Source organism: Theropithecus gelada, chromosome 7b, assembly GCF_003255815.1.
Source record: "Theropithecus gelada isolate Dixy chromosome 7b, Tgel_1.0, whole genome shotgun sequence".
Lineage (NCBI taxonomy): Eukaryota > Metazoa > Chordata > Mammalia > Primates > Cercopithecidae > Theropithecus > Theropithecus gelada.
The window spans coordinates 70823081-70847635 of NC_037675.1; the positions used below are offsets into that span (position 1 = coordinate 70823081).

General features: G+C 40.5%; 1 protein-coding gene across 6 annotated transcripts in view; it reads left to right on the forward strand.

Annotated features, from left to right (window-relative positions):
• The window catches only part of SLC39A9 (solute carrier family 39 member 9), a 64266-nt gene that overhangs the window by 23185 nt on the left and 16526 nt on the right, over nt 1-24555 (forward strand). For 4 of the 6 annotated variants that reach the window (XM_025391406.1, XM_025391402.1, XM_025391405.1 and 1 more), the window contains exons 2-3: nt 3823-3931; nt 19596-19793. In XM_025391406.1, coding sequence (XP_025247191.1) covers nt 19745-19793 — 49 coding nt within the window. In that variant the 5' untranslated portion in view covers nt 3823-3931; nt 19596-19744. Of the gene's footprint in view, nt 1-3822; nt 3932-19358; nt 19500-19595; nt 19794-24555 lie in introns of all 6 variants that reach the window. The other 2 variants (XM_025391407.1, XM_025391404.1) reach the window with 2 other exon arrangements.

The window sequence follows — 24555 nt, forward strand, 5'->3', positions numbered from 1 at the left end:
AAACGTACATTTGGTCTTTTCACATAGTCCCATATTTCTTGGAGGCTTTGTTCATTTCTTTTTACTCCTTTTTTCTCTAAACTTCTCTTCTCACTTCATTTCATTAATTTGCTCTTCAATCACTGATACACTTTCTTCCACTGATCAAATCAGCTACTGAAGCTTGTGCATGTGTCGTGTAGTTCTCGTGCCATGGTTTTCAGCTCCATCAGGTCATTTAAGGTCTTCTCTACGTTGTTTATTCTCGTTAGCCATTCGTCTAATCTTTTTTCAAGGTTTTTAGCTTCCTTGCGACGGGTTTGAACATCCTCCTTTGGCTCGGAGAAGTTTGTTATTACCGGCCTTCTGAAGCCTACTTCTGTCAACTCGTCAAAGTCATTCTCCATCTAGCTTTATTCTGTTGCTGGCGAGGAGCTGCAATCCTTTGGAGGAGAAGGGGCGCTCTGGTTTTTAGAATTTTCAGCTTTTCTGCTCTGGTTTCTCCCCATCTTTGTGGTTTTTATCTACCTTTGGTCTTTGATGACGGTCACCTACAGATGGAGTTTTGGTGTGGATGTCTTTTTTGTTGATGTTGATGCAATTCCTTTCTGTTTGTTAACAGTTTTCCTTCTAACAGTCAGGTCCCTCAGCTGCAGGTTTGTTGGAATTTGCTGGAGATCCACTCCAGACCCTGTTTGCCTGGGTATCACCAGCAGAGGCTGCAGAACAGCAAATATTGCAGAACAGCAAATATTGCAGAAAAGCAAATATTGCTGCCTGATCCTTCCTTTGGAAGCTTCGTCTCAGAGGAGCACCTGGCTGTATGAGATGTCAGTTGGCCCCTACTGGGAGGTATCTCCCAGTTAGGCTACACAGGGGTCAGGGAACCACTTGTGGAGGGAGTCTGAGGAGGCGGTCTGTCCGTTCTCAGAGCTCAAATACCATGCTGGGAGAACCACTGCTCTCTTCAGAGCTGTCAGACAGGAACACTTAAGTCTGCCGAAGTTTCTGCTGCCTTTTGTTCAGCTATGCCCTGCCCCCAGAGGTGGAGTCTACAGAAGCAGGTAGGCCTCGCTGAGCTGTGGTGGGGCTCCACCCAGTTCGAACTTCCTGGCCTCTTTGTTTTTTTTTTTTTTTTTTTTTTTTTTTTTTGAGACGGAGTCTCGCGCTGTGTCACCCAGGCTGGAGTGCAGTGGCGCGATCTCGGCTCACTGCAAGCTCCGCCTCCCAGGTTCAGGCCATTCTCCTGCCTCAGCCTCCGAGTAGCTGGGACTACAGGCGCCCGCCACCACGCCCGGCTAGTTTTTTGTATTTTTAGTAGAGACGGGGTTTCACCATGTTAGCCAGGATGGTCTCGATCTCCTGATCTCGTGATCCACCCGCCTCGGCCTCCCAAAGTGCTGGGATTACAGGCTTGAGCCACCGCGCCCGGCCTAGGCCTCTTTGTTTACCTACTCCAGCCTCAGCAGTGGCAGACGCCCCTCCCCCAGCCAGGTTGCCTCCTCAAAGTTCGATCTTGGGCTGCTGTGCTAGCAGTGAACAAGGCTCCACGGGCATGGGACTCGCTAAGCCAGGAGCGGGATATAATCTCCTGGTGTGCTGTTTGTTAAGACCGTTGGAAAAGCACAGTATTTGGGTGGCAGTCTCCTGATTTTCCAGGTGCAGTCTGTCACGGCTTCCCTTGGCTAGAAAAGGGAAATCTCCTGACCCCTTGTGCTTCCCAGGTGAGGTGATGCCCCACCCTGCTTCGGCTCACCCTCCATGGGCTGCACCCACTGTCCAGCCAGTCCCAATGAGGTGAACCTGGTATCTCAGTTGGAAATGCAGAAATCTCCTGTCTTCTGTGTCGATTATGCTGCAAGCTGCAGACCAGAGCTGTTCCTATTTGGCCATCTTGGAACAGACCACTTGCTTGCTAACTAAGCTCTTAAACAAATAGATAAAGTACATGATGTACCATTAAATTATTGAAACTTTTTCATAAGCAACATATATAATTATTCCCTTGTGGTTTTGTTTTGAAAAATGGGGTCTCTTTATGTTGTCCAGGCTTGAGTATAATTCAGCAAGATCATAGCTCACTACAGCCTCAGCCTCCCCATATCTGGGACAACAAGTGTGTACTACTATGTCTGGCTTCTTGTAGTTTTTTATTATTTTTTATTTTTTTAAAGACAGCTCTTATTATGTTGCCCAGCCTGGAGTGCAGTGATTATAGCAGATGTGGTTATATAGCACACTATAGCCTTGAACTCCTGGGTTTAAATGATCCTCTGCTTCCACCACCCGAGCAGCTGAGACTACAGGTGCACACCACCGTGCCTGGCTCTCTTTGCAGGTGTTTTTGTTTTGTTTTGTTTTGAGATGGAGTCTTGCTCTGTCACCCAAGCTGGAGTGCAGTGGCACAATCTCTGCTTACTGCGACCTTCACCTCCTGGGTTCAAGTGATTCTCCGTTCTCAGACTCCCAAGTAGCTGGGATTACAGGCACACACCACCATGCCTGGCTAATTTTTGTATTTTTGTAGAGACGGGGTTTCACCATGTTGGCCAGGCTGGTCTTGAACTCCTGACCTCAGGTGATCCACCCACCTAGTTGTAGTTTTTAAGATCATTTTTCATACTTCTAAGATCCCAGGAAGTCGTATTAGGGTATACTGCTGCTTCAAGAAACTTTGAAACCTAATCTTTTTGTATGACAAGACGGAGTCTCTCAAACTTGGGTAAAAAGACAACATTTGGGATTAAGTTGGATTAAAACCACAGAAGAATTTTAGCATTGATATCTAAATACATTTTTTTCATCGTATGAGTAATACATGTTTACTGTAGATAAATTATGTTTTATAAGTTATGTATTTATATATTGCAAATTGTAAATTTTAAGTAAAAAATTGTTAATGTTTAATGTAATTTGTTCTACTTACATATATATTTTTTATAAATATGAGATTATCAATACATACTGATTGCCATGAGCTTTTTCCTCATAGCAGCATATCATGACTTCCTATATCTATTAACATATTTATTTCTTAATTTTTAATGGCTGAGTGGTGTGGTACTCTTGATGAAATTTATAGTTTATTTAGCCAGTCTCCTTTATTGGACATTTATTTTCAGGTTTGCATTAGTAATAAGCACAGTGGTCATCTTTACACAATTCTTTCTTAGGGTGAATTTCTAGAAGTAAAATTTCTGGATCAAAGAGTTCACATTTTTGAGGCTTTAAATCTAAATGCCAAATTGTGGTCTCCAAAAGTTGTAGCAATTCACATTCCTTCCAGTATTAAAGTGTATTCATTCTCCCTATCATGGATAGTAGACATTTTCCCAAATCATTGTTAACCTGGTCATTAAAAAAATTTCATCTCAGTCGGGCACAATGGCTCACGCTTGTAATCCCAGCACTCTGGGAGACCAAAGCAGGCGGATCACCTGAGGTCAGGAGTTGGAGACCAGCCTGGCCAACATGGTGAAACCCCGTCTCTACTGAAAATACAAAAATTAGCTGGATGTGGTGGTGCAAGCCTGTAATCCCAGCTGCTCGGGAGGCTGAGGCAGGATAATTGCTGGAACCTGGGAGACAAAGGCTGCAGTGAGCTGAGACCACGCCACTGTGCTCAAGCCTGGGCAACAGAGCAAGACTCTGTCTCAAAAAAAAAAAAAAATTCATCTCTTTGTTTTAATTGGCATTACTCATGAAATTGATCATTTTTTAGCTTCACCGTCTATTGTAAATGTTGGTCTCACAAATGAGCAGCTCACAGTCTTGATTACAGATACTTCAGAAACTTTTCCCCATTCATTAATCAAAGTTCGCAATGATTTGTTTTCTCCCCAGGAACGACTGAAGCTGGTGACTGTTCTGGGTGCTGGCCTTCTCTGTGGAACTGCTCTGGCGGTCATTGTGCCTGAAGGAGTACATGCCCTTTATGAAGATATTCTTGAGGGTGAGAAAGAGAAGAACCTTATTTGAGATATGTTATTGACTTGGAGGGTTAGCAGGATGAAGCTTAGTGCTGTTTTCTGAGCACAGTTCATGTTTACCATAGAGTTCTACCTTGAGAAGAATTGTTGAGAGATATCTTGATATCTTTGATATTGAACACATCCTTAGCAGTTTGTGAACTGAATGCCCCAAATCATGAATACCACTTAATGTTTATTTGCCACAGTGCATGAATATGAGTCGTTTTAAGTTATGACAGTTCTTTTTTAATGCTTACTCAAACACTTCCCAAATGCCACATGATAGTGGCTGCATTTTTGCTAATTTAAAAATATATAGATATAAATATTTAAATTTAAGGACCCTTTACAGTAAACTTTATAGATAATTGGTGAGGACCCATGCAGTAACGGATAACTGAAAAATTAAAGAGGCCTTTCCTGACCTTAATAGCAACAAGCAGAGGGAACAGTAGAGCTGTGTGAGAGTAAATGCTTGGTGGTCAGCGTGGTTCACTCACCAGCAAAGTAATTTGGTCCTTTACACAGCTGAAAAGCATACTTGATTCACATTTGTGACTTAGCAAAATCTGATTACTACATGTCATGAAACTTCACAGTTTCCTGTGAAGGATTGACACCACAGCTGTTAAATCCGTGAACTGAATCCTCAAGCACCAAGTCTACCGGATGTTAAGAATAGTATAAAGAGGTAGGCACTTCCAAATTTCTTACTAGATACAATATAATAAATACTTTTTCACATCTTGGTAGAGGAAAAGAACTGTGTCCTTCATCCAGAATGATGATGCTTTTAGGCCGGGGTTTGATAGACAAAGAGTTTTAGCAGATATAAATGAGGATTGCGGAAGTGTTGCAAGATAGGACGGGGCTGAGGAGTGGTCAGCTGTATTGGGGAACAATAATAAATCAGTGGTCTCTACCTTACAGCAGTGGTCTCTGCTTTTTTATGGTCACACATCCTATAGGGGGAGTGGGGAATGATTTACATGCACTGTTGCACTGATTTAATATGTACATTATAAAATACACTCCTAAAATAGGAACGTTTTTGAGGCCTGAGATTTAAAGTAAATATACATAGAAGAACAATATTTTCTTTCATATTCTAGTGGGTCATCTTGAATTTTTCTGGGATATGATTCCACTATAGAAATCACTATCCTAGTATTTGTCCTTTTATGAATGGAACTTTGTTTATTCTAAAGTTGTCTGATAATGAAAATTCCTTGAGGAAGAGGTACATTTTAAAAGTATAATTTCCTGACTTCCAGCCTAGGTTCCTTAATCTCCTGGAAGGATCCTGGGAATATCTTTTTTTTTTTTTTTTTTTTTTTTTTGAGACGGAGTCTCACTCTGTCAACCAGGCTGGAGTGCAGTGGTGCAATCTCGGCTCACTGCAAGCTCCGCCTCCCGGGTTCACACCATTCTCCTGCCTCAGCCTCCTGAGTAGCTGGGACTACAGGCGTCCGCCACCACACCCAGCTAATTATTTGGAATTTTTAGTAGAGACAGGATTTCACCATGTTGGCCAGGATGGTCTCAATCTCCTGACCTGGTGATCTGCCCTCCTCGGCCTCACAAAGGTAATACCTATTTTTAACAAGTTGTCTGCAATTCTTATGAAACAAGTTTTAGAAACACTGGAGTAGAGGAAAGAAGTGCTTCAAGTATAGTTTCTTTGTGTTATTTTTAATATCAATTTGAGATATAATTTACAAACTATGTTTCAGATATAGTTGGGGGTTTTTTGGGTTTTTTTTATTTGTTTGTTTTGAGACAGGGTCTCACTTTGTCGCCTAGGCTATAGTCCAGTTTTGCGATCACAGCTCAAATCTCTTGGGTTTAAGCTATCCTCCTGCCTCTGTAGCTGGGTCTATAGACACACACTGCTATGCCTGGCTAATGTTTAATTTTTTTGGAGCAATAGAGTCTCCCTCTGTTGCCTAGGCTGATCACCAATTCCAGGACTCAAGCGGTCCTCCCACATTGGTCTCCCAAAGTGCTGGGATTCCAGGTGTGAGCCACCACACCCACCCCAGGTGTAGTTTAAGACTAAAATTATCTACCATGTGTTAGGTTGTATGTAGAGAAAAACTCTCTCTAACCATATTTTCCCTCTGCTCTCACATGACAACAATCATAAACACAGAAGAAAACTTCTGTGACCAGATGCGTGAGATATCTCCCCACTACCAGGCAGTGGACACCAGCCAGGTGTCCTCCAATTTAATTTAATTCTGATGCTGTCTACCTGGAGGCAGTGTCAGATCCCACAGATAGAGGACTCAGTCCCCAAGACCGCTCCCTTCTTCACCCATCAATTGCAAGCCTGGGCCTCTGGAACTGACCAACTGGCTTAAAGTTAGGGTTCCCACCACCCCGTCTTTGGGTTAATTTGTGAGAGTGGGTCACAGAACTCAGAGAAACACTTACATTTACCAGTTTACTAAGAATGATATTTTAAAGGATACAGATAAACAGCCAAACAGCCAGATGAAGAAATACAAAGACTAAGGTATGGAAGGGTCCTGGGTGCTAGAGCTTCTGACCCTGTGGAGTTGGGGTGCACCACCCTCCTGGCACATGGATGAGTTCTTCACCTTTCTGTCAGCCCTGATATGTGTTCAGCTAGCCAGAAGTTCCCTAAACCCTGTCCTCTTGGGCTTTTATGGAAACTTCAAGATGTTAGCATTCCTCCCGTCAGGGTTTAGGATCGTACCCTCTCATGGGAGCTTAAGACCCCAAGTCCTGCCTTGGGGCAGGTGAAAAGAGGGCAGGAGAAGGTCGGAAGCCTGCTCTTGAGGCCTAACACACCCAACAGTATAACAAAAGACTGCAACAAGGGCTATGTAAGTTATGAACCAGGAACTGTGGACAAAAACCAATATATACACATACATTTGTTTGTGTGTATGTATATGTATATGTGTGTGTAGTGTATATACTTATATATACTTTGTATACATGTGTTTACATATATACACATAGGTACACACGCACATAAAATAACACCATAGGTTGCATTCCCTTATTTTCAGTTTTCCTGATTTTTGACCCAAAATAATTTTTTTTTTTTTTCCAGACAGGGGCTCACTCTGTCTTCCACGCTGGAGTGCAGTGGTGTGATCACTGCAGCCCTGACTTCCCCAGGCTCAGGTGACCCTCCTACCTCAGCCTCCCAAGTAGCTGGGACTGCAGGCGCATGACACCACACCCAGGTAGTTTTCAGATTTTTTAATAGAGACAGGATTTCACTATATTGCCCAGGCTGGTCTTGAACCCCTGGGCTCGAGTGATCTGCCCACCTCAGCCTTCCAAAGTGCTGGGATTACAGGTGTGAGCCACTGTACCCAGCCAGAATAATTTTATGGTGTCATTTGAAAACAGATTACAAAGTGCTTTGTAGGTCTTTTCTGAAAATAAACATTCTCTTTAACCTTTCATCATAGATTAATTTCTAGCCCTAAGTCATTTAAATTTTTTAAAAAATATTTTCATTTATGTATTTTACATTCACTCTTTTGGTATACACATCTACAAGTTTTGACAGATGCATAGAGTGATGTTATCACCGCTGCAATCAAGATACAGAATAGTTTTGTCACCCCAAAAAATATGCTTGTGCTGTCCATTTGTAATAAAATCTTTTCTCCACTCCCAACCCCTGGCAACCACTGATCTCTGTCTATATAGTTTTGCCTTTTCAGAATGTCATAAATGGAATCATGTAACCTTTGGGTCTGGCTTCTTAGCATAATGCATTTGAGGGTCAGTATATGAAGGGAAAATGTGTATTATGGAAAAACTATGCATGGATTTCAAAAAACTTTTTTGCACTAAAATAAGCTTGTGCTAACTTTTTATAACATGTCTGAACAGGATCTACTTACACTAAGAAGGTTAAGGCAGCAGTTTGAAAAGAGCCCATATCAGAGCAACATGGATTCTGCTCAGATTGAAACAAGAACAAACATCAAATTTATGGGGAAGGTTGGGTGTAAGAATGGTAAAATCACTGATGGTTTACAAAAAGTTTATGGGGACCGAGTGCGGTGGCTCACGCCCATAATCCCAGCACTTTGGGTGTCAAGGCGGGCGGATCACGAGGTCAAGAGATCGAGACCATCCTGGCCAATATGGTGAAACCCCATCTCTACTAAAAAGACAAAAATTAGCTGGGCGTGCTGGCGCATGTCTGTAATCCCAGCTACTTGGGAGGCTGAGGCAGGAGAATCGCTTGAACCCGCGAAGTGGAGGTTGCAGTGAGCCGAGATCACGTCGCTGCACTCCATCCTGGCGACAGAGCAAGATTCTGTCTCAAAAAAAAAAAAGTTTATGGGGACAGTGCCCCAAAGAATTCAGCAGTTTACAAATGGCTAACTTGTTTTAAGAAGGGACAAGATGATGTTGAAGATGAAGCCTGCAGCAGCAGACCATCCACACCTATTTTCTTTTTTTTTTTTGAGACGGAGTCTTGCTCTATTGCCCAGGCTAGAGTGCAGTGGCCGGATCTCGGCTCACTGCAAACTCCGCCTCCTGGGTTTACACCATTCTTCTGCCTCAGCCTCCCAAGTAGCTGGGACTACAGGCGCCCACCACCTCGCCTGGCTAGTTTTTTGTATTTTTTAGTAGAGACGGGGGTTTCACTGTGTTAGCTAGGATGGTCTCGAGCTCCTGACCTCGTGATCCGCCCACCTCAGCCTCCCAAAGTGCTGGGATTACAGGCTTGAGCCACCACGCCTGGCCTACACCTATTTTCAAAGAAAAAATTAATTTTGTTCATGCCTTAACTAAAGAAGACCAACAATTAACAGCACAAAAATTAGCCAGCCCCATAGCCCTGTAAATTGGTTCAGCTTACACAATTCTGCCTGAAAATTTTACATTGAACAAACTTCCCACTCAGTAGATGCCAAAACGGTTGTGGCCAGATCAGCTGTAGACAAGAGCAGAGCTTTGAGTGGAAATGGGACCCAAGTGGGATCAAGATCCTGGAGCATTTTTTTCGAAGAATTGTAGCAGAAGATGAAACATGGCTTTACCAGTACGATCCTGAAGGCAAACCACATTCAAAGCAATGGCCACTGAAAAGTGGAAGTGGTCAGTGAAAGCAAAAGTGGATCGGTTAAGAGCAAAGGTCACTGGCAACAGTATTTGGGGACGTGCAAGGCATTGTACTTGTTGATTTTCTAGAGTGCCAATGAACCATGACATCTGCGTATTATAAGAGTGGTTTTTAAAAAGTTAGCCAAAGCGTTAGCAGAAGAATGCCCAGGAATGCTTGATCAGAGAGTCCTTCACCACGACAGTGTTCCTGCTCATTGCTCTCATCAGACAAGGGCAATTTTGTGAGATTTTCAACAGGAAACTTTTGGGCACCCTCTTTATAGTCCTAAGTTGGCTCCTTCCGACTTCTTTTTGTTTCCTAATCTTAAAATCTATAAAGGGTACCCATTTTTCTTCAGTTAATAATGTAAAAAAGATTACATTGACATGGTTAAATTTCCAGGACCCTCAGTTATTTAGCGGTGAACTAAATAGCTGGTATCATCATCACTTACAAAAGTGTCTCACACTTGATAGAGCTTATGTTCAGTAATAAAGTTTGTAGTTTTAAATTTTTTAATCTTTTAATTCCATTTTTCCACAAGCTTTTTGAAGTTCCCGTATCTTGTTCTGTGTATCAATAGTTTGTACCTTTTTTTTCTGAGTAATATTTCGTTGTTTGCATGAACCATATTTGTCTATTCTTTCACCGGTTGGAAGACATATATATGGGTGGTTCCTGGTTTGGGTGACTATGAATAAAGTAACTATTAATGTACAGGTTTTTGTATGAACATGAGTTTTTATTCTTCTTGCATACTTACAAGCGCCAGCCTGGGCAATATAGTGAAACCCTGTCCTTACAAAAAATTAGCCACGTGTGGTGCTGCACACCTGTAGTCCCAGCTACTTGGGAGACTGAGGTGGGAGGATTGCATGAGGCTGGGAGGCAGAGGTTGCAGTGAGCTGAGATTGTGCCACTGCACTCCAGCCTTGGCAACAGAGCAAGACGAAAGAATACTTACAAGTAGGATTGCTGGGTCACATGACAAATATGTGTTTAATTTCATAAAGAAACTGACAAACTCTTTCTTAAATGACTGTAATATTTTGCATTCTCATCAATAATAGGTGAGAGTTCCAGTTCTCCCCTTCCTTGTCAACACTTAGTGTTGTCTGTTTTGTTTTAGTTTTTTATTTTAGCCATTCTAATAGCAGCGTAGTGATATCTCAGTGTGGTTTTAATTTGCATTTCCCTGTGATGATGCCGAACATCTTTTCATATGCTTAATTGCCATTGTTACAGCTTCTGTGGTGATATCAAACATTTTGTTCATTTTAAAAATTGAGTTTTCTTATTATTGAGTTTTGAGAATCCTTTATATATTCTAGATACAAGTCCTTTATCAGATATGTGTTCTACAAATATTTTCTCCTAGTTCGTGGCTTATCTTTTCATTCTCTTAACAGTAACTTTTAGAGAGCAGTTTTTAATTCTGGTGAAGTTCAGTTTATCAGTTACTTCTTTTGAGATTTTGCTTTTGGTGTCATATCTAAAACCCCTTGCTGAGCCCAAATTCACAAAGATACTATCTCTTTTGTTTTCTTCTAAAACTTTTATGATTTTCAGTTTTACATTTAATTCTATGATTTATTTTGATATAATTTTGAATGCAGGTGAAAGTTCATTTTTTGGCATATGGGTGGATGTTCAGTAGTTCAACACCATTTGTTGAAAAAAACATCCCTTCTCTATTGAATTGTCTTTGCACTTTTGTCAAAAATCAATTAACTGTATTCATGTTGGTCTATTTCTGGATTCTCTATTCTGTTTTATTGGTCTGTATGTTTACCTTTTACCGGCACTACGTTGTCTTGATGTAGCTTTATAGTGAATCTTGAAATCAAGTAGTGGAGTCCTTCTTTGTTCTTAGTTTTCTTTTTTCTTTTTTTTTTTTTTTTTTGAGACAGGGTCTCACTCTGTCACCCAGGCTGGAGTGTACAGTGGCATGATCATAGCTCACTGTAACCTTGAACTCCTGTGCTCAAACAATCCTCCCACTTCAGCCTCTCCAGCAGCTAGGACTACGGGTGCATGCCACCGTGTCTGGCTAATTATTTAAACTTTTCATAGAGACAGCCTCACTCTGTTGCCCAGGCTGGTCTTGAACTCCTGGCCTCAAGCGACCCTCCTACCTTGGCTGGGGTTATAGGCATGAGCCACCCCACCTAGCCCACTTTGTTCTTATTTTTCAAAATTGTTTTGGCTTTCCATAAACTTCTTTGCCTTTCGATAAACATTTTAAAATCAGCTTGTCAAATATCTATAGAATAAATCATGCTGGGATTCTAACTGAAATTGAGTTGAATCTATAAATTTGGGGGAGAATAGACATCTTAAGAATATTGTATTTTCCAGTCCATGAGCCCCGTATATCTCTCCGTTTATTTAGATCTTCTTTGATTTATTTCATCAGTGTTGTAATTTTAGCATACAGATCGGCAGATCGTTTATTGATTTATGCCTAAATATTTCAGGTTTTTAGTAATTGTAAATATTACTTTTATAATGTTTTCAATATTTAGTATTCTAGTATATAGGAAGTTCTAGTATAAGAAATTTCATTTCGTATAGGCGCTTTTTTGTAGATTCCTTGGGATTTGCTACATAAATAATCATGTCATCTGTGAATAGGGACAGCTTAACCTTTTCCTTTCCTAGCTGCCTTTTTGTTTGTTTGTTTGTTTGTAACCTTCCTTATTGCATTGACTAGACTATCCATTATGAGATTGATTAGGAATGAAAATGAGCATTCTTGCCTTACTTTCATTCAGTCTTTCACCATTAAATATGAGGTTAGATATAGGTTTTTTATGGATTCCCTTTTTCTCTCATGTTGGCCAGGCTGGTCTCAAGCTCCTGACCTCAAGTAATCCTCCCACCTCGGCCTCCCAAAGTGCTGAGATTACAGGCATGTAATTCTTTTCTTTTTTTCTTTTTTTTTGGGGGGGGAACAGAGTCTCGCTCTCTTGTCTAGACTGGAGTGCAGTGGCATGATCTTGGCTCACTGCAACCTCCATCTTCCGGGTTCAAGCAATTCTCCTGTCTCAGCCTTGCAAGTAGCTGGGATTACAGGCGCCCACCACCGCGTCTGGCTAATTTTTGTATTTTTAGTGGAGACAGGATTTCACCATATTGGTCAGGTTGGTCTTGAACTCCTGAACTCAGGTGATCCACCTGCCTCGGCCTCCCAGAGTACTGGGATTACAGGTGTGAGCCACCGCACCTGGCCTGTTCTTTTCTAAGAATTTAGACTAGGCATCGTGGCTCACACCTGTAATCCCAGTAATTTGGGAAGCTAAGGCAGGAGGATAACTTCAGACCAGGAGTTTGAGATTAACCTGAGCTACATATCAAGACCCTCTATTTACAAAAAAAATTTAAAAATGAGGTGGGCGCAATGACTACAAAAAAATTAGGTGGCCGCAGTGACACACACAGCAGGAGGTTGAGGCTGCAGTGAGCCATGATTATGCCACTGCACTCTAGGCTGGGTGAAAGAACAAGACCCTCTCTGAAAAAAGAATTTAATGCTATAAATTTCTTTCTAAGCACTGCTTTATTTGCATCTCAAAATTTTAGTGTGCTATATTTTTATCTTTATTTAGTTTGAAATATTTTCTAATTTCTCATGCAACTTCCTCTTTTACCCATGTGTTACTTAGAATTGTGTGATTTAATTTCCAAATTTTTGAGTGGTGTTTTTTTAAAATTTGGTTGGTTGCTTTGTTTTGCCCCTGATTCTGTTACTGATTTCGAGTTTAACTTTATTATGGTAAGAGAATATACTTAGTATGATTTGAAAACTTACAAATTTGTAAATGCTTTTTTAATGGTCCAGAATATGGTTTATCTTGTGGAATGTTCCATGTACACTTGAAAAGAATGTACATTCTCTTGTTCTGTAAATTTCAGGTCAAGTTGTTTGATAATATTAGTCTTCTATATCTTTACTGATTTTCTGCTTCTATCTGTTACTAAGACAGGAGTATTGAAGTCTTCAAATATGATCGTGGATTTTTCTGTTTCTCTTCATTTCTATTAGCTTTTGCTTTATGTATGTTGAAGGTCTTTGGTTAGGTACCTACATGTTTAGGAGTGCTATGCCATGGTGAATTGACCTTTTTAATCATTGCGTAATATCCCTCTTTATTCCTGATAATATTTCTTGTTCTCAAGTCTACTTCATCTAATTTTAATATAACCATTCAGTTTTCTCTTGATCAGTGTTTCCATGGTTGTATCTTTCCGCTCTATCCTTTTAGTTTTAGCCTGTGCCATTCATTTAAAGTGGACTTCTTACAGATGGCATGTAGTTGTATCTTTTTTAAAAACTCTAGTTTGACAACCTCTGTCTTCTAATTGGTGTGTTTAGACCAGGGATTAGCAAACTTTTTCTGTAAAGCATCAAGTAGTACATATTTTAGGCTTTGTGAGCCATGTGATCTTAATTTGTACTTCTTACCTCTGCCATTGTAGCCAGATTCTCTGATCCATTCCTCTGTCCTTTGCAGTCTACTATTTTCTTTCTTTTATTTTATTTATTTATTTATTTTTTGAGACAAGGTCTTGCTCTTTTGCCCAGTCTGGAATGCAGTGGCGTGATCTGGGTTTGCTGCAACCTCTGCCTCCCCAGTTCAAGCAATTCTCCTGCCTCAGCCTCCCAAGTGGCTGAGATTACAGGGGTGTGCCACCATGCCTGGCTAATTTTTGCATTTTCAGTAGAGACAGGATTTCACCATGTTGTCCAAGCTGGTCTGGTACTCCTGACCTCAGGTGATCCACGTGCCTTGGCCTCTGAAAATTCTGGGATTATAGGCATGAGCCACTGTGTCTGGCCATTTCCAATCTATTGTTGATCCCATCCAGTGAATTTACTACTTTAGATATTATATTTTCAGTTCTAAAATTTCCAGTTGGTTTCTTTTTACAGTTTCTGTTTCTCTGCTGAGGACATTCATTTATTTGAGGATTTTTTACCTTTAGGCCAGGCACAGCGGGTCATGCCTATAATCCCAGCACTTTGGGAAGCCCAGGTGGGAGGATCACTTGAGCCTAGGATTTCCAGACCAGCCTGGGCAACATGGCAAGACCCTATCTCTATTTTTTAAAAATTATTTTTCAAAAAGTATGTTATCTTTAGCTTAGAGAACATAGTTAGAGTAGCTGCTTTAAATAAGTCTTTGAATGTTCCAGTATCTGAGTGATCTGTGGGTTGGGTTGATTGTCTTTTCCCTTGGTAATTGGTCAGAACTTTCTGTTTCTTTGTATGTCATATAATTTGGTTGTATGCTGGACATTTTGAATATTATAACTTGAGAATCTGAGTCCTGTCAAAATCTCTGAAGAATGTTTGTTTCTTTTGTTTTAGCAGAAGGTTAACCTATTTAGATTCAGTCTGAAAGTTCTGTTTTTTGTTGTTGTTTTGTTTTTTGCTGATGGTTCTCATTTTAGCTGAGTTTTCAAAGCCTTTACAATGCTGCTTTGGCTATATCCTGTGTATACTGAGTTCAGGGGTGAGCCTGGGACTTGTGCCATTTATACATAGGATTAACACCTCCCTCAGCTCTTTCCTCTCCAGTGTTCCTTTCACATTCTCTTGCAAACAGACCCCCTTTTCCTGGTCCTCTGTCAAGAAAGACAAGGTTTCTCTAGAGTTTTGGCTGCATGTGTTGCATATGTGGCTGCATGCAACACTGCATGTGTTGCCACCACATAGTTCTGTGTAACTTGGGCTTCTGTCAAAGGAAAATAAGAGCAGAAAAGGCAGAACAGCATAACCAGGTTTCCCCCTATACACTTCAGACCACTGGAGTCCCTTTTTCTATTTGCTGTGGCTGGAAAGATGGGGTTTTAACTGCCTTTATTGCTACCATGCAGTTCTGCAACTGGGTTTGCTGCAACCTCTGCCTCCCAGAAAAAGAGGAGGTAAAGAAAAAAAGAGGAGACTTTCCTGTACTTCACTACATCTTAGCAGCCTCTTTTCCTGGTCCTCTGGCCAGAAGGACAGGATCTCTCTATAAGTTTTTGCTGCTTTCCGTTCACTTGCTGTTGTTTACGTTTTGTAGTCCTGAAGTAGCTGTTTTTTGGTGTGTTTTGTTCAGTTTTTGTTGTAATCAGTGGGTGATCGACATCAAAATGCACTTACTCTAATATGGCCAGCATCAGATGTCTCCAACATTCCTTTTAAATTTTAAAATGTTAATACCCCTGTTAAAGAAATTTTTTGTTGTTTTTTTGAGACAGAGGCTCACTCTGTCACCTAGGCTGGAGTGCAGTGGCACGATCTCAGCTCACTGCACCCTCCACCTCCCAGGTTCACGCAATTCTCTGCCTTAGCCTCCTGAATAGCTGGGATTATAGGCACCTGCCACCATGCCCGTCTAATTTTTGTATTTTTAGTAGAGATGGGGTTTCACCATCTTGGCCAGGCTGGTCTTGAACTCCTCATGTCGTGATCCACCCACCTCAACCTCCCAAAGTGCTGGGAAGAGTAACCCAAAACAAATGTGTGAGGTAACCTACCTAACCATGATATTACCTTTCAGCTAAGCTGTCTCCAAATATTTTACATCTTCATACTGATGAGTTTAGACATATCATTGTAATTTTGGTTTTGCTGCTGTACTCTCTTTTCTTACCCTCTTCCCTTACTCCTTTTTTTTTTTTTTTTTTTAAGACAGCGTTTTGCTCTTGTCACCCAAACTGGAGTGCAGTGACACCACCTTGGCTCACTGCAACCTCCACCTCCTGGGTTGAAGTGATTCTCCTGCCTCAACCTCCCTAGTAGCTGGGATTTCAGGCACCTGCCACCATGCATAACTAATTTTTGTATTTTTAGCAGAGACAGGGTTTTGCCAGGTTGGCCAGGCTGGTCTTGAGTGCCTGACCTTAGGTGATCTGCCTGCCTTGGCCGCCCAAAGTGCTGGGATTACAGGCATGAGCCACCGCGTCCAGCCCCCCTCTTTCTTTATTGTAGACCAAACCAACTTTTCTTCATACTTCAAGAAAGAGGTTTGTATACATGTTACTACAGCCTATGGTTTCATTCTTTTGTGGACCTTATAATTATGATAATATATTGTTTTCAGAACTCAGTATATCATGTTAACTAAGTGCTCTGATGCTTTAATAAGCATTATTAAATACTAATTAATGTAAAAAGGAACCTCTTACTCATATGTAATTATAGCTCTAAAATCACTGGAATTAGATGATTATCAGCTTTCATGTGAAAAAAAAAACTATAGAAACAAGTTTTAAGAACTTCAAAGATTATTGGGTAATGCAGCAGTTTACTGTGGAGCCAAAATCTGAAAACATCTCAAAATTCTTTGGACTGTTAGAATTGGTGCTTTTAGGAAGGTAGACTATTGGGTCAAAGATGAAAATATAAATGTGATGTATTGTCAAAACTGCTATTGTCAGGCATGGCTCAATATAGATTATCTCACTCATTTTTATCTCTTCTGTAGGAATGCCATGTGTCAGATTCTTTATAGAGGTATGATTATCTGTGGCTTTGTCTATCACTTTACTCTATATTTAAATAAAATGTAGGGGGCCCTAGCCAGAACAATCAGGCAGACAAAGAAGATAGAAGGCGTTCAGATTGGAAAGGAAGAAGTAAAGTTGTCTCTGTTTTCAGATGAGATGATCTTATACATAGAAATACCTAAAGACTCCATCAAAAAATTATTAGAACTAATAAACAAATGCAGTGAAGTTGCAGGATACAAAATCAGCATACAAGTATCAGTTGCATTTTTATACACTAACAATGAACTATTTGAAAAAGGAACTATGAAAACAATTTCATTCAAAATAGCATCAGAAAATAAAATAAAATAAAATAAAATACTTGGGCATAAATTTAACCACGGAGGTAAAAGATCTATGTGCTGAAAACTATAAAACATTGATTAAAGAAATTGAAGAAGATATAAGTAAGGTATTCTGTGTTCATGAATTGAAAGAATTAACATTGTTAAAATACCCATGCTACCCAAAGATTTAATGCAATCCCTATCGTAATTCCAGTGGCATTTGCTATGGTTTGGGCGTTTGTCCCCTCCACATCTCGTGTTGAAACGTGATCCCAGTGTTGGAGGCGGGGCCTGGCGCGAGGTGTTTGGGTCAGGAGGGTGGATCCCTCATGCACATACTGGTGTGTCCCCTTGCTAATGAGTTCTCTCTATAATTTAACTGGAGAACTAGTTGTTTAAAAGAGCATGGCACCCCTCCCCTCTCTCGTCTTGTGACATGTGACTCCTTTTCCCCTTCTGCAGTGATTGGAAGCTTCCTGAGATCCTCAGATTCATGCTTCTTGGACAGCCTGCAGAACTGTAAGCCAAATAAACCTTAATAGAAAGAACGATCCTAAAAATTCATATGCAACCACAAAAGGCCCTGAAGCCTGGGTAATTTATAAAGGTCATTAAAGAGGTTTAATTGGCTCACAGTTCAGCATGGCTGGGGAGGCCTCAGGAAACTTAAAATCATGGCAGAAAGCCAAGGGAAAGCAAGGCACCTTCTTCACAAGGTGGTGGGAAGGAAAAGTGCTGAGTGAAGTGGGGAAGGGCCCCTTAAAAACCATCAGATCTCGCAAGAACTCACAATGTAGCACACCTGTAAACCCAGCTACTCGGGAGGCTGAAGCATGAGAACCACTTGAACCCTGGAGGCACAAGATTGCAGTGAGCTGAGATCATGCCACTGCACTCCAACCTGGTTATAGAGCGAGACTCTGTCTCAAAAAGAAAAGAATAGTGTCAGGCATGGTGGCTTAAGCCTGTAATGCCAGCGCTTTGGGAGGTCAAGGTGGGCAGATCACTCGAGCTCAGGTGTTTGAGACCAGCCTGGGCAACATGGCAAAACTCCATCTCCACAAAAACAATATAAAAATTAGCAGGATTTGGTAGCTCACATCTGTAGTCCAGCTTCTCAGGAGACCGAGGCAGGAGGATGACTTGAGTCCAGGGAATGGAGGTTACTGTGAGCTGAGATTGCACTACTGTAGTCTAGCCTGGGTGAAAGGGCCATACGCTGTCTCAAAAAGAGAGAGAGAGAGAGAGAAAGAAAGAAACAGGAGAGTGCGTTGTAACTGTTGTAAGGTTGGATATTATTTTGTGAAACTGTTTTGTTTTGTTTTGTTTGTTTTATTTTTTTGAGACAGAGTCTTGCTCTGTTGCCAGGCTGGAGGGCAGTGACGCGATCTCGGCTCACTGCAACCTCCGACTCCCTGGTTCAAGCGATTCTTTTGCCTCAGCCTCCTGAGTAGCTGGGATTATAGGCATGTGCCACCATGCCCAGCTAATTTTTGTATTTTTAGTAGAGATGGGGTTTCACCATGTTGGCATTGATCTCCTGACCTCGTGATCTGCCTGCCTTGGCCTCCCAAAGTGCTGCGATTACAGGCATGAGCCATTGCACCTGGCCTGTTTTGTTTTTAAGAGAGAGGGTCTCTAGGCTGGGCACGGTGGCTCATACTTGTAATCCCACCACTTTGGGAGGTCGAGGTGGGAGGATCATCTGAGCCCCAGATTTCAAGACCAGCCTAGGCAACATGGGGAGACCCCATTTCTACAAAAAAATTTTCAAATTAGCTGGTTATGGTGGTACTTCCCTGTGGTTTCCCAGTTACTTGGGAGGCTGAGGTAGGAGAATTGCTTGAGCCCGGGAGGTGGAGGGTACAGTGAGCTATAATTTGCACCACTGTTGCACTCCAGCCTGGGTGAAAGATGAGACCTTGTCTCAATTTTTTTAAAAAGGGTTAAACTGCTTAATCTGATTATAAATTATAAATATCTAGTATGTTATTCTCTATTCATGAAATATAGCAAAGGTAAGCATTTTGGCCTTGAAGCATTATGTTTTAAGTGACAAATATGTTACTGTAAACTGGGATTATCAACTGGCCAAGTATCATTTACTGCAATTCAGAGTCTCCCAACCTCCATATTTCTAGAACTGAATTTAGACTGAAGGATGTGCCTCTTAAACTGCTCTGCCCTTTTGGTTTCTTGCTGGCAATTGTCTGCTGATATTTTATAAAGCTAAAAATTTTCTACTCAATTTGTTCCTTATTTGAAATTTTTATATCAACCTAGGTATATACTAGATGAATTTGATTGCAATTATTTTCATTGTTACTGCTCTTCATTTGCCTATTTTCATCAGAATAAAACAGTGTATTTTCTGGTGAGATTGGCGTGAATTTCTCAGAGGAATATTTGGGGATGGTGTCCCTTTGGGAATATGATTGCTTTCTTGCATGGTGATTTGCTTCCACTTCCCAGGTTTTGAGAATAATAGGCAGTCAGAAGGTCTGCATGCCAAAGGCAGAAGACATTTGGGAATTTTTTCATCATGAACTTTAAGTTGAAGGAGTTAATGATTGGCTGGATTACAATATAGAAAGTGGATGTCTTTACAGTAAAGTAAGTAGAGCTTGAAATACAAAGAATAGAAACTCCTACATGAAAATGTTTTTAGGGGAAAAACATATTTTCTCTTTATGGTTTATTCTGCTCTAGGAAAACACCACCAAGCGAGTGAAACACATGATGTGATTGCATCAGACAAAGCAGCAGAAAAATCAGTTGTCCATGAACATGAGCACAGCCACGACCACACACAGCTGCATGCCTATATTGGTGTTTCCCTCGTACTGGGCTTCGTTTTCATGTTGCTGGTGGACCAGATTGGTAACTCCCATGTGCATCCTACTGACGGTGAGTGGCTCCAAGGCTTTCTGGGCAGTGCAATACATTTGCAGTTTAGAAAGTTAAAAATGATCAAATATTTTAGTCTGTATCAGTGGCCGTATTTAGTGCTAAAACTCTTGTTTTCCTTGGGTTCTACTGAACATTTAACTAAGTGGGGAGAGCTAGTGAGTTGTGGCATGTGGCACAAATAAGTGTTTATTGGTTTATTACTTTGCTTGTCTTAAAGCTGCCACATTTGGTTGAGAGTCTAGGGCAGAAGTTCTTAACTTAGTTTTTTGCTATGGAGCCCTTAGGAAGTCTAAAGACTGTGGACCTTTTATTGGAATATTGTTTTTAAATGTATAAAACATAGTACATAGGATCACAGAGAAAACCACCTATGTTGAAATACAGTTACTAAAACAACAGAACAAATTTGTGATATAGTAATGTATATCTTTATCAGTGCATTAAATAATGAGATAATACATTTAAATCCTAAACAAGTTAGAGTTGAATTTTATTTTCTAGGACATTAGTATGCTAGCTATTACATAATAATATGCTTGGCTTAAGAACATTAAATTATGAGGTAGTCTGTAACAAGGCAACATGTATGTCAAGTTAAACATCTAGTTGATTTTGAGTTTTTGTTTTGTTGGTTATTGGTGTAGAAAATCTTGGATTTACAAAGGTATTTTCTTACAAATGTACCTAAACGCATTTGTAGCTTGCTTTTTAAGGAATCATAAGCTTCTCGAAAGGACAGCTAGAATTCCCCAAGACTTTTCAAATTTAACTCCAGTCATAGTTACTATTTTGTTTTAAGATCAATGAATTCATCTTTGGCTAGGTCAACATTTTTTGTACGATTTATATTAATAAAGGATTCTGATACATGATACACATTGATCCCATGGTGATAGAAATAAATTTGAGAGTTATAAAACTTCTCCAAGGATTGATTTGTAGACATCTTTTTTTCAGATATGTCAGCAGGGAATTTTGCAGATAGGAAATATTGGAAGGCGACATAAATATCTTGGTCCCCGGTGGGAGAGCACTGTGACTGTCGCTGTTTGGTGGCTGAGTGGCTGTTAGATGCAGAGCTACTTGATCGTTGTCCAGCTCTGCCACATGAGCATCTGCAGACAGGAAAGCTGTAGTCATGCAGCGTGGCAGCAGTTCTCTAAGTCCTTAAAGTAGTGATGAGTGAAAACGATAATTTAAAGATAATCTACAACCGTAAAATAACCTGATTAGTCTGATTTCTACTGGGCAGTAAAAATAGTGCTGATACTGCTTATGGTTTATTGTCTACATTCATAACTAAAGGAAATGCAGGGCCAGTTGCAGTGACTCACCTGTAATCCTAGCACTTTGGGAGGCCAGGACGGGCGGATCCTTTTGAGTTCAGGAGTTTGAGACCAGCCTGGGCAACATGGCAAAACCCCATCTCTACAAAAAATACAAAAATTAGCTGAGCACAGTGGTGCGCACCTGTAGTCCCCACTACTAGGGGGACTGAGGCGGGAGGAATGTTTAAGCCCAGGAGGTTGAGGCTACAGTGAGCCGAGGTCACGCCACTGTACTCCAGCCTGGGTGACAAAGTGAGACCCTGTCTCAAAAATAATAATGATAATAAAAGTAAAGGAAATGTGGCCAGGCGTGGTGGCTTATGCCTATAATCCCAGGACTTTGAGAGGCTGAGGGGGAAGGATCACTTGAGATCAGGAGTTCAAGACCAGCCTGGGAGACGTGGTGAGACCCCATCTCTACAAAAAAAAAAAATTACTCAGGCACGATAGGGCATGCCTGTAGTTGCAGCTACTCAGGAGGCTTAGGTGGTAAGATTACTTGAGCCCAGGAGGTTGAGGCTACATTGAGCCACGATCACACCAATGCATTCCAGTTCAGCCTGAGCAGGAGAACAAGATCCCATCTCAAAAAAAAAAAAAAAAAGATAAAGGAAATGCTAAATTTCAGAGGTTAGTAAAAATAAAAACGCATTTTTTTCAAGTTAAAGTCACAGACATCCCCTGAATTCTACCTGTACTCACCTCTATAGACCCCAGGCTAAGAATCTTTGGTCGACAGAAAAATCTGCAGAAAAGCAGGCAAAAAACATGAACAGATGATCACAATAAGATATTAAAATGGCCCTTAAACATATTAAAAAATGTTCAGTTTCACTTGAATACAAATCAGAGCTATGCTGAGATACCATTTCTTACCTGTCAGGCGAAAGTTCAGAAGCTTAACAATACACCTGACTGGCAAAGCTGTGATAGAATAGGCACTCATATATTAGGGTGCCAATGCAAAATGGTACAATGCCCATGGAGAGGAATTTGGCAATATCTAACAAAACCACATATGTATTTACCCTTTGACCAAAAATCCCACTTCTAGGGATTTACTCAAATACAGCTCCAATATGAAAATACATATGCACAAGATTATTCAATGCAGCATTATTTATCATTGGAAAATACTTAAATGTTCAGTCATGGAGATTGGCTGAATGAACTATGGTATGTACCATAATGGAGTACCATGTAGCTGTAAAAAAGAATAAAGATTCAGGCGGAGCACAGAGGCTCACCCCTTTAATCCCAGCATTTTGACAGGCTGAGATAGGTTGATTACTTGAAACTGGAATTCAAGGCTGCAATGAGCTATGATCACATAACTGCACTCCAGCCTGGGTGACAGTGTGAAACCCTGTCGCTCTAAAAAAAATAATAAAAGAATGAAGATTCAGGTATCTGTGAACTGATAGGGAGAGATTCCCAGGAGGTATTGTTAAATGGAAAAAAAAAAAAAAGCAAAAAATGTAATGATCATCTAGTGTATATTATGTTTTGTGTAAGAAAGAAGGGGAAATAAGAAAAACATACAGTTGACCCTTGAACAATATGGGTTTGAACTGTGTGAGTCCATTTATACATGGATTTTCTTTCAATAAAAGTTACACCGAGTGTGCCTGCCTCTCCTGCCTCCCCTTCCACCTCCTTCACCTCTTCTACCTCTGCCTCCCTTGAGACAGAAAGACCGACCCCTCCTCTTCCTCCTTGTCCTCCTCAGCCTACTCAGTGTGAAGATGATGAGGATGAAAACCTTTATGATGATCCACTTCTACTTAATAGTAAATATATTTTCTCTTTCTTATGATTTTTAAATAACGTTTACCTAGCTTACTTTTTTGTAAAAATAGAGTATTAATACATATAACAAAATATATATTAATCGACTTTGTTATCATTAAGACTTCTGATCATCAGTAGGCTATTAGTAGTTAAGTTTTTGGGTAGTGAAAAGTTATATGTGGATTTTTGACTGTGTAGGGGGTCAGCACTCCAGCCTCCACATTGTTCAGTGCAGTGGTCAACTGTATCTACTTAGCTTTACAAAAAAGAAACAGAAGAACTGGCTAGCAAACAAAAGATATTTATTAACTGCATGGGGTAGGGTGGAGGGTATGAGAGGGCAGAAGGTTTAGGGAGCACATGATATTCCCCTGAGCATGCCTTTTTGGTATAGTTCTGACTTTTGGAAACATGTTAATATTCTACATATTCAAAAAATAGAATGAAACCAATACATATGGGAGCACTAACTCCCATACAACAGATGAATTGTATTTCAAATGAATAATACAGTCACACTGAAGGGATTTTAAAAAAACTAATTCAAGTAAATTATGAGTGTAGTATTTGACTGTATATGTTTAGTCTTGGGTAGAGCTGGGAGAAAACTATAAACAAATACTGAACTCGTTGTTGTTGTTATTGTTGTTTTGTAATGGAATGGGCAAAACTGTTCTGAAGCTGCTTTAGATGTTTTATAGGATTGAGTAAATGGGTCGTGTTGATGTTGGTGGAGTCAGGGTTCTAAGTGTGGAAGAAGGAACACACAAGTATGGAGTGGAGCAAGGCAAGAAAGAACCCCTATAGGGATGGATTGGAATTGGAGGGATTGGACTCAGGATTTCTAAATGTCTTTGTTTATGTATATATATTTGTATATACATATATGTACATATATATGTCCTAGCTGTGTCTGGAGATGGGGCTTAGAACTAAAGACATCCCACTATCATGAGCATGCCGGGGCTCTTCAGAGAAGAATCAGGACTGATTCTAGGACAGGGGCAGGGTAAGTACAAGTGAGCTTGGAACATCTAGTACTGAAAAAAACAGAAGGAAGGAAGAAGATGGGAGCATGTCATAGGATATAGGAACCCTCTTAAAAGAGTTCCCACTGGCCACATCTGGGATAAGTTGAGCACCAACATAATTAAGAACAGTAATAAAGCATAAACCATTCAAAAAATGGGAATCTGGCCGGGCGCGGTGGCTCACACCTGTAATCCCAGCTCTTTGGGAGGCCAAGGCGGGTGGATCACCTGAGGTTAGGAGTTCAAGACTAGCCTGACCAACATGGTGAAACCCCATCTCTACTAAAAATAAAAAATTCACCAGGTGTGGTGGCACACACCTGTAATTCTAGCTACTAGGGAAGCTGAGACAGGAGAATTGCTTGAACCTGGGAGGTGGAGGTTGCAGTGAGCCAAGATTGTGCCGTTGCACTCCATCCTGGGAGACAAGAACGAAACTCCATCTCAAAAAAAAAAAAAAAAGAAAAAGAAAATGGGAATCCATGAGCCCACCTGATATATCATATATATGTTATATAATATATAATATATTAGAATTAATAATATAATTAACAATACATATATAATATATATTATATATTATAATTATATTATATATTAATTATATCA